This window comes from Trypanosoma conorhini (assembly GCF_003719485.1).
Source record: "Trypanosoma conorhini strain 025E chromosome Unknown Tco_14.4_contig_00059, whole genome shotgun sequence".
NCBI lineage: Eukaryota > Euglenozoa > Kinetoplastea > Trypanosomatida > Trypanosomatidae > Trypanosoma > Trypanosoma conorhini.
This window is the reverse complement of record NW_021704144.1, coordinates 7205-16326: the sequence shown is the minus strand read 5'-3', so window position 1 is coordinate 16326 and position 9122 is coordinate 7205. Positions and strand designations below refer to the sequence as shown.

Below are 9122 nucleotides of genomic sequence, written 5' to 3'. Positions count from 1 at the left end.
CTCTCTCTCTCTCTCTCTCTCTCTCTCTCTCTCTCTCTCTCTCTCTCTCTCTCTCTCTCTCTCTCTCTCTCTCTCTCTCTCTCTCTCTCTCTCTCTCTCTCTCTCTCTCTCTCTCTCTATACCTCCTTGTTGTCTTTCTTTCCATTTGGGATCGGTGCGGAAGTGCTTGGCGCCGCTGGTGCTTTATTTGTTTCTTCCTCCTCCGTTCTTCCTTGCTCTCCCCCGCAGCGTGCGGCTGCGCGTGCAGGAAAGCGATGGAGACAGTTCCAGAGGACGATCTCCTCGTGCGGCAGCGTGAGAAGCTGCTCGCCAACGCCGCGTGGATTCGGCGTCAGCAGCGGCGGATGCACGGCACCGAGGGAGGCGGCGAGGACGCCGCTGACGCGGAGTACAACACGTCGGACGACGAAGTGATGAGCGGGGAGGGCGCCGGGGCCACGCCGCACGCGCGGTACTCCGCGGGGGCGGAGTTGACGTCGGCGTCGGCGGCGCGGCAGCCGTCCGTGGGCAACGCCGCCCGTCCCACGGCGGACCGACAGGTGAGCGGCGTCCGCCCAGGCGGCCCGGGGACCGTCAGGAGCTCCGGGAGGAGGGGCGACGCCTACACTACGGTGCGCGGGGGATCGGCTTTGCGAGTGCAGGAGCGCAGTGCCCTCTGGCAGCTTCGCCGGGGGCAGAAGCTGGAGGAGCAGCGCGTGCTGCACGCGGAGGACTACTCGCAATGCACCTTCAGCCCAGCGATACATGGGCGCCCAGGGAATTTGTCGGGCCCTGCCGTTTTGGCGGCGCCAGGTGTGGAGCAGTTTCTGCAGCGGCAGGCGCGTGCCAGGGAGCTTGCCCGCCTGAAGGAAGAGCGCGGCCGCGTGGATGGCAGCAGGTGGGTGCATCGCCTGACGGTCGCGGAGCCTTTTTTGCTTGGGCAGCGGCCGGCGGTGGAGTCGCTCCGGCCACCGATAGAAAACGTGCCGGGAACCACACGGGAACTTCTCTTGGAAGGGGAAATGGAGCTGCTGAGCGGTGGCGTGCGAACGGTGCCCAGCGATCCACGTGGGTCGTTGCTGTCCACAACTCCGTCCTCGTTTGCGGCGCTTGCAGCCGCGGCCGGGGTCTCGCTTCCGCCCCCTGGCGCCTTCAGCTCGTGGACGACGCTTTACTGCGGCGGCGAGCAGCCCAAGGAGGACAATTCTGAGACCCGCAGCACTGCATCACAATGAGGCTCCCCTTCTCTCTTACTGGGACTCTGTGTATGTGTGCGAGAGAGAAGGAGCAAACCCAGTTTTCTTTTTGTTGTTGTTGTTTTTTCCCCCTTCAGCTGACCCGCACTGTGGGCGCTGTGGCTATCGTGTTTTTCTTTTTCGTGTACTGCTTCTGCTGTCGCGCTGCTTTTCCTTTGCGCCACCGAAGGCACCTGTTTATTGTCGCCGCCACGTGATAGGCGCTCGGCAACTAACTGCATGCATGTGTTTCTTTCTTTCTTTCTTTCTCTCGCTCCACTGCAACTGCGCCGCACAACAGGTAAGTGGCGGCCGGGGGGGGCAAGAGGCAGGAGGGCGCCAGTGGCGGCCGGAACTGCCAACATCATGGGCACCTGTGACTCGAAATCGGAGCAAACTGCGTCGGTAGATGGCGCGGCACGCAACAGGAAGAAGTCGCCGAAAAGGCTCGAGTCTATGAACTCCGTCCCCCCCAATTCTCACCCTGCCTCCGCGCTTTCGTCGTCAGGCGCCGCTCCTGCACGCCACTCACCATCGCCCCCTGTTGGTCTCAGGACGCAGGAGGAGGGCGTGAGTGTTGTGTTAAATGTTTACAATCTGCAGAAGCGCGCCGGCGGCGGAAAGCGAACTCTGAATGAGTGTTTCGGACTTGGCCTGTACCACACCGGCGTGGAAGTCTTCGGCACAGAGTGGGCGTTTGGGGGAAAGGCTGATAGTCCGCCGCACTTCTGCGGCATTTTCCCCTGCTTGCCGAAACGGGCACTGCCGCAGTACATGCTGAAGGAAAGCGTCGTGCTGGGCCACTTGCCGTTGGGCACACGACCGTCACGTGTTTATGCTGTTTTGAAAAAAATGGGCCCGGAGTGGGGGGCCTGCACCTACCATCTTCTACAGCGCAACTGCAACCACTTCTCGAGCGCCTTTCGCGATGCCCTCGCGAAGGAGTTCCCGGAGATCAGGCTGAAGAAGTTCCCGTCGTATATCAACAGGGCCGCGCGCGTCGCGGACTGCGTCGTCCCGTCTTCTTTCTGCTCGTCGGTGGGCGGGGGGGCGCGGCCGCCGGGTTCCGCGGTGGCGCCGCCACAGCCGCCCACCGCCGCCGCCGCCGCCGCCGCCGCGCCGCCTCATCCGTTGGGCCCGGAGTCGGACGGCGGGGGGGCGTCGATTCCGATTCCCGCAACCCGCGCCGCGATGCGGGCGATGACGGTGCGGGAGCTCAAGACGATGATGTGGGTGAACGGCATCTCCTGGGACGGGTGCCTCGAGAAGGACGACTTGATTCGCGCCGTGGAGGCACACCGGCAACGAAAGCCCTGAGGCGCAAGTGGAGGGATGGCGCTCCTGGGAGTAAAAACTCGTCGCAATGATGGTGTGCCGCCACTATTTCCCGCCTGGTCCTTCTTTTTTTTTTATCTCTTTCTTTTCTTTATTCCCCCGTTTTTTTTTTTACGCCCTCGCGCCTTTGCTCTCTTGTTGTTCGCACTCCGACAACCCGAAACCCAACACGCGTGCGCCTGCGCTGTCCCCCGTCCCGCCCCCCGCTCTCGTCGGCTCGCTGCCGCCGCGGGTAGCCCCCCCCACTACGTGTGTTGTTGTTGTTGTTTTCATCCTCTTCGCCGTTGTTTTTCCTCCCGCCGCCTTCGTCTCTCTCCCTCTCTCTGTGGCGTCGACTGCGGCGCGGACGTGCCGACGTGCCTGTTTGCGTCCTCGGCGGCAGGCAGAACACCCGACAGCGACCCCCCCCCCCATAGAGGACGCCACCCGCCGCGTCAGTGAGTAGAAGGCGGCACGTGGTCTGCCCCGCCCCGCCCACCGTGCCGCTGCGATGCAGAGCGAAGAATCGACGCCACCCACCGCGGCGGAGCGTCTCCGTGCGGCGCGGCGGCGGGAGGCGGCGGTTCTCTACGGGCTGTCGTTTGACCGCCGCCGCCGCGGCTTTGTTCAAGGCCCGCCGCCACCGCGAAGCGCGCCGGACGCCGCATGCACGCTTGGCCGTGGCGGGCAGGTGTACGAGGGCGATGTTCCGCTGGTGCAGCGGCTCATTCAAGGCGAGTTTCAGGAGCCGCACGACGCGGAGGCGCGACACCGCAGAAGCAGCAGCAGCAACAACGACAACAACAACAACAACAACACCGGTGTTGTTGCCCACAGCAATCCGCCAGGCGGTGGCGCGGCAGCCGAAAGCACCGTGACTGACGTCTCGACCACGCCTGTCACTTACTACGCCAGGCCGCTGAAGATCCTCAGCGCCAAGTGGAGCGGCGGCGACACCCCGCGGCGACCTGGATGGTGCACGCACAGTGCAGCTGCGCACACAAGAACCGCAAAACCAGCCGTGAGCAGCAGCAGCAACGCCGCGACGCGAACAGCGCCCCCACGGCTCCGCCTGTCTTCCGCAGCGACGGCGGGGTCCAGCATCGGCGGGTCCAAGGTTTTGAGCCGGGCCACGGGTCAGCCGACGACCACGACGCGGGACCGACCCCACTCGTCCTCCTCATCGGTCATGACGCGCAATACAACAATCTCGACAACCGCGACCGTGACGACGATGGCGCCCCGCGCACGAACGGCAAACGGCAGCAAAACAGCTGTGGGAGGCCCGCAGCTTCAGGGAACAGCTCCCGCGCGCCCATCAAAGGCGAAGGTGCATCCTGGCGACGGTGCTTTGGTTCTGTCTAAGGAAGAGTATCAGCGCCTCCGCCAGCTTGTTGCATCGGTATGAAGAGGGACCCATGGCAATTATGGGTGATGTTGTAGTGCGCTGCGAATGCATACATACATACTGTGCGGGAGAAAAAGGGTAGCAATTTGTACCATTACCCCTATTTTCGTTCCCGTTGTGCCCTCTTGCATAAAAACTTGGTTCAGTTTTTTTTGTTTTTTTATCGTCCACGGGTTGTTTTGCATTTCTCTTCTTTTTTTATTGTGTCTTTTCTCCCTCGTCGTCGTCTCCAATGAATGCAGAAAGCGTGGGGGCGTCTTTGTCGTTGCAGTAAGAGACATAAAGACGGTGTGTGTGTGTGTGAGAGAGAGAGAGAGACAGCGCGAGAGAGGAAGGTAGAAGGAAGGAACGCAGTTGAAACACTGGGGGTGGGGGGTGGGGAGGGCAAAGGGGCAGAAAAGGGGAGAAGGCGTTCACGCCGTGTTAGTGGTCTGGAAGGGAGCGGCGGTGGCTCCGTGAGGGAATAGAAAAAAAAAAGTGGAGGAGGAAGCAGGGACGGTGCGGCGCTGCGGGGATGTGCCTCTTCGGACGTCTCTCTTTTTTGGCGATTGCCGTCCTCTCCGCCGCGTACTCCGCGTACGCACTCAGCGAGTATCGCGCCGCGTGGTGCATTTCTCGTGCCCGCCTCATCATCCCTAAAGCTGTGCTGCGCTTCCACGCCTCCCTGAAAAGGCGTGGGTCTGCCGGGAGTTGCAGTCACCGCCGCGGGCAGCAGACTGCGAGCGACTCCAAGAATCCCTCGGCGGTGCCTCCGGCACGAGAGGCAGGGGCTTTTTCCGGCTCGGCGAACTGGTCCGCGGCGACGGAGGCGCTGCGCGGGTCCGTCTCCTGCCCCGTCGCCTTTGTGGACAACGCGGCCTTTGAGTCAAACGTGCGTGCGGTGGTCTCACTGTTGCTGAAGAGCAATAAGCAAATACGATTGACTACCAAAGGCATCCACTGTCCGGAGCTGCTGGAGCGTGCGGCGGCGCTGATGGAGAAGTTTTCCCGCCCGTGCTCGGACTATGATATTATTGCCCCTGGACGGCCCTTGGTGTCGGGTTTGCTTACCTCCACTGCCGCCGAGACGCTTCTGTGGGCGCGGCGCGGCACCTTCGCCTCCTTGTTGCTAGGAGAACCTGTCGTGGACGCGGTGAGCGCCGCCCACTACGTCGAGGCCATGACTCTCAACGTCTCCTCAAAGGTGCGTTGCCTAGTGGTGGTGGATGCGGTGGCGCAGCTGGAGCTACTTTGGGGCGCCGCCAAGGCATGGATCTCCAGCGGTGGGTACACCCGCCTGGGATTTGACAGCGCGGTGGAGTCGCTGCAGTTTGATTTGATGCTCCGTGTGGATCTCTCGGGTGACGCCCCGTGGAGTCCGTTTCCGCGCGGCGAGGGACCACAGCCGCTGCGCAGTTCTCGCCACGTGTCGCAATTCTGTGCCATGGTGAGGGAGTTCAACGCGAAGCTTTCGAACGAGAAGCTGCCAGTTGGGATTCAGTTCCTTGTCCGAGGGCTGTGGACACACGAGGACGGGCAGCTGTCACGCGCCGACATCGCCCCCACGTCCTCACACACCGCCAGTTGCTTCATCCCGGCACGATGGTCCATGCGCTACCCACTGCTGCGGTGGTACAAGCCGTATGCGGCAAAGCTGCTGCAACAGCGTCGTTGCTCTATGCTTGAGCGATTGGGGTACAAGAGGCAGGCGGCGCCTGATGTCCTTCTTACCAGTGGCGGAAGCAGTGCCTCGCTTGTCTACGCCGCACAGGATGACACCCTTGCTGAGGTGTGTGTCGGTGCGGGCTTGTTGTGCGGGCATCAACTGGACCGCTACGCCGACTCCATCTTTAAACCGTCGCTGTACTTTGCACTGGCGGTGACCCGCGTGGGGCCGCGTGGGGTGCTCATCTGCAGCGGATTTGGGCGAAGCCTCCTTGGTGCCGTCGCGGTGTACCCGCCAAGGTTGCGCTCCGCGCGATGCCAAGGCGCCTACGTGGACGAGGACCTCGAGATGGGCGTGATGCTGTCAGACGGCTCACCGGCAGATGATCCCATTGGCGTCGGCGATCCCGTTGTGTTCCGTCCCGAGTACAGCAGTACGCTGGCTGAAATTGTGGACTCTTTCCTGCTCATCACGGAGGAGGGTGAGGTGTCGGCGTCCATGCGCACCTACAGGGGCGAGGGATGGAATATATGGGCATGATAACCGAGAGACCGTAATGCACACGGCGGACGCCGTTGGGAGGGCGCCCATAACCACGCATCTGCCTCTCCCTCCCTCTCTACCTATCTACTATCTAGCTTGTTTATAGCGAGAACTCCTCGCATTTTTAGTTTCGCGAACGCACACGTACATACGTCAACGTCTCTTGTGTAGCAATGGGGGGTGGGGTTGTGCCAGTAAACCGACGATATTGAAGGAAGTGGGGGGGGGCGTGGGCGGAGAGAGCACGGAAAAGATCAGTATGCACGCATACATGCATATATAATATATATATATATATATATAGGCATTTCTGTGTCGGCAGTAGGGGGGTATCGTAACAGATGCAATGGGAAGTGAGAAGAAGTTTTTTTTTTATTTTGCCTGTTTGTTTGTTGTTTTTTTTGTATTTACCGGAATTTTCGGGGACGCCTACGTTTCTGATGTGACTTTTCTGCACGCGTGCATCGGGGTGGGGGGGGGGGGGGGGCGGTGTGGGGAGGCTCCGCCGCACACGGCCTCGTTGGGCCGGGCCGGCGGCAGTGCAAGCGCACACCTCCGCCCGCCCGCACACACACACACACACACGCACACACTACTCTCTCGCTCTCTCCCGCACGCACACACGCAGGTCACACACACACACACACACATCTCCTCTCCTCACAGGAAGCGGGGGGCGCATGCAGGAGCGGCGGCAGAAGTTTTACCCTGCCGACGAAGTCGTCGCGCTGGTGCGCTCCCTCGACCGGCCGCAGGACGAGGGCCTCTTCTCGAAGGACGTCCTGCTCGTCTACCCGCACCTCGCCGAGGAGTACACGCGGGTGTGTCCGCGGCGCTGCGACCTCGCCACTGCCGCGGAGAAGGCCGCCAGTGACGCGTACAGCTATGACGTGAAGCTCACCGCGCTGCGGGACGACGTTGAGTTGATGGTGAGCAACTGCCTCCGCTTCAACGGCACGGAGGGGGTCCTGGCCGACATCGCCAACCGCTTCGAGGCCTTCGCGAAGGCGCAGATCGACGCGTACGTCGCGAAGAAGACGGGGGGGCGGCGGGCGTCGTCGTTTCGCCTGTCCGCCGCCGCGGGCGAGACGACGCGCGGAAAACGCCAGCGTGAGGAGTCTAGAACCGCGTCGGGCGCCAGCAGCCCCCAGCAGTCGCAGCAGCCCAGGGGCGGCGGCAGGGGTCACCCCGGCCCCGCCAGCGGCAGCTCCGTGAGCAGCGCGGAGGTTGTCAAGCTGGTGGAGTCGCTGAACCGCCGCGAGGACAAGGGCGCCTTCGCGGTGGACGTGGCGACGGCGTACCCGGAGCTGCGGCAGTCGTACGCGGCGGTGTGCCCGGTGCAGATGAACCTCATCCTTGCCAGGGAGCGGGCGGCGAGCGGCTACTACCTCGGGCTGCCGCAGCAAGCCGCGCCCGCAGAGCCGCAGACGCAGTCCAGGCGCAGGCAACTCTCGGCGAGTGAGGCGTCGACGTCGGCTGTCTTTGGCGGCACGGTCGCCCAGTCGCTGGTGCTGCTGCGGAACGATGTGGAGCTGATGGTCTCCAACTGCCTCCGATTCAACGCCAATGCGCAGGCGTGGGTGAAACTCGCAAAGTCCTTTCATTCCTTTGCCCACAAGAAGATTGACGACTTCGTGCTTCGCCACGCGCCCGCCCTCAAAGGCACCAAGTCCGGCGTCGACGCGTACGTCCGCGAGGCGGAGCAACCGCCGTCGTCGCAGCAGAAGCAGGAGTCACCGTCGCCGTTATCGCAATTGCGGCAGCCACGGCCCAGCAGCATCCAAGACGACGAGCGGGCGGGGGGAGGCACACTTCCCACTGCGGCTGCTGCGGCTGCATCCACACCAGTGAATGAAAAGAAGGAAGCGGCGACGGTGGCCGCGAAACTTCCGCCGAAGCCCCCGGCGGTGACGGTTGTGAAGTACACTACACCAACAGTTGTGCCAACCGCACTGCAGCCGGTATTTGCAACCCCGGATGCGCTGCGTCGGCGGCTAGTCTCGGATCACCTCCACCGCGGGACACTGCGAGCACGGCTTATCCGCCCAGCCTCTCCTCCTCCTCCTCCTGCTCCTGTTGCTGCTGCTGCTGCTGCTAGTGGTGATACGGGGGGCAACAACGACGCGAATAGTAATAATAATGCGGAGACGGAGAGACAAGTAGAAGAGGAGGGGGACGGCGACCGGAATGAAGGGACGCGGCTTAACTCCGCCCGGCACACGTTTGACCCTGCACTTAGCTGCCGCGCCGTTCTTCGTGCCTTTGCCGCCTCTGTGCAGGATTTCTATCGGTCGCAGCGGGAGCGCCAAGACTTCACCTCCCCGTTTGAGTACCCGCGGCAGGAGGAGCAACTCTACATGGACTGCATTGCTCTCATTGAGCAGCAGTTTGAGCAGCTTTTTCTCCACACCCTCCTGTACGACCAGGAGAAGGCGGACTGCTACGAGTGGAGCGCCGAGAAGGCAGTTCGGAGGCTCGTCAAAAATAACGCGGCCGCCCCTGACACCTCCTCCGCTGGCGGTGGGTTCTGCTGGCTGGGTGATGTGCACCTGTGCTACCTCGTCCGCCTCCTGCAGCACTTCCCACAACTCATGGGACTCGCCTGCGCCACACCCGCGCACTCGACGACGACGACGACGACAAGCGCGAAGCCGGCCCTGCACCTCACGGAAGTGGCGAAGGGCGTCATAGAAAAGCTTGCCAGAATCACGGAGGAGCTGTTGGCGTTTATTGCACAGTATGAGCAGAATGTGGTAACTCTGGCGAGTCCTGAGGAAAGCGGACGGGGGCCGTAAGCACTCGACGCGAATGCTGCTGCGCCGTTGCGTCTCTCTTTCACTCTTTCATTCTCCTTTTTACTCTCTCTCTCTCTATTTCCGCGTGATGGTTTGTCTTTTGTTATTGTTATTATTATTTGTTGCTGCCTTCCACCGGGTACAGGCAGTGCGAACGGCGCCCTGCAGTTTGTTTTTTTTTTACTTCCGCCACACACACACAC

At 62.1% G+C, this 9122-nt stretch overlaps 5 protein-coding genes across 5 annotated transcripts, besides 9 other annotated features; all 5 read left to right on the top strand.

Annotated features, from left to right (window-relative positions):
- Positions 1-118: a microsatellite.
- A 136-nt stretch (positions 119-254) lies between these two features.
- Tco025E_01700 (uncharacterized protein) lies at positions 255-1214 on the top strand (the record flags this gene model as incomplete). Its single annotated transcript, XM_029368637.1, has 1 exon — positions 255-1214. One exon carries the CDS (start codon positions 255-257, stop codon positions 1212-1214), a length of 960 nt encoding a protein of 319 aa, XP_029231277.1.
- Positions 1215-1463: 249 nt separating this feature from the next.
- Positions 1464-1487: a microsatellite.
- A 93-nt stretch (positions 1488-1580) lies between these two features.
- Positions 1581-2531, top strand: Tco025E_01699 (putative desumoylating isopeptidase 2; the record flags this gene model as incomplete). The annotated part of the gene is made up of 1 exon (XM_029368636.1): positions 1581-2531. One exon carries the CDS (start codon positions 1581-1583, stop codon positions 2529-2531), a length of 951 nt encoding a protein of 316 aa, XP_029231276.1.
- Positions 2532-2612: 81 nt separating this feature from the next.
- Positions 2613-2662: a sequence feature (GA-rich).
- Positions 2663-3039: 377 nt separating this feature from the next.
- Positions 3040-3936, top strand: Tco025E_01698 (uncharacterized protein; the record flags this gene model as incomplete). The annotated part of the gene is made up of 1 exon (XM_029368635.1): positions 3040-3936. One exon carries the CDS (start codon positions 3040-3042, stop codon positions 3934-3936), a length of 897 nt encoding a protein of 298 aa, XP_029231275.1.
- A 302-nt stretch (positions 3937-4238) lies between these two features.
- Positions 4239-4267: a microsatellite.
- A 183-nt stretch (positions 4268-4450) lies between these two features.
- On the top strand, positions 4451-6121 carry Tco025E_01697 (amino acid aldolase; the record flags this gene model as incomplete). The annotated part of the gene is made up of 1 exon (XM_029368634.1): positions 4451-6121. The coding sequence occupies one exon, from the start codon at positions 4451-4453 to the stop codon at positions 6119-6121; it is 1671 nt and encodes a 556-aa protein (XP_029231274.1).
- Positions 6122-6391: 270 nt separating this feature from the next.
- Positions 6392-6427: a microsatellite.
- A 60-nt stretch (positions 6428-6487) lies between these two features.
- Positions 6488-6529: a microsatellite.
- Positions 6530-6590: 61 nt separating this feature from the next.
- Positions 6591-6624: a microsatellite.
- A 66-nt stretch (positions 6625-6690) lies between these two features.
- Positions 6691-6774: a microsatellite.
- Positions 6775-6804: 30 nt separating this feature from the next.
- On the top strand, positions 6805-8919 carry Tco025E_01696 (uncharacterized protein; the record flags this gene model as incomplete). The annotated part of the gene is made up of 1 exon (XM_029368633.1): positions 6805-8919. The coding sequence occupies one exon, from the start codon at positions 6805-6807 to the stop codon at positions 8917-8919; it is 2115 nt and encodes a 704-aa protein (XP_029231273.1).
- A 32-nt stretch (positions 8920-8951) lies between these two features.
- Positions 8952-8996: a sequence feature (GA-rich).
- Between the last annotated feature and the right edge of the window lie 126 nt (positions 8997-9122).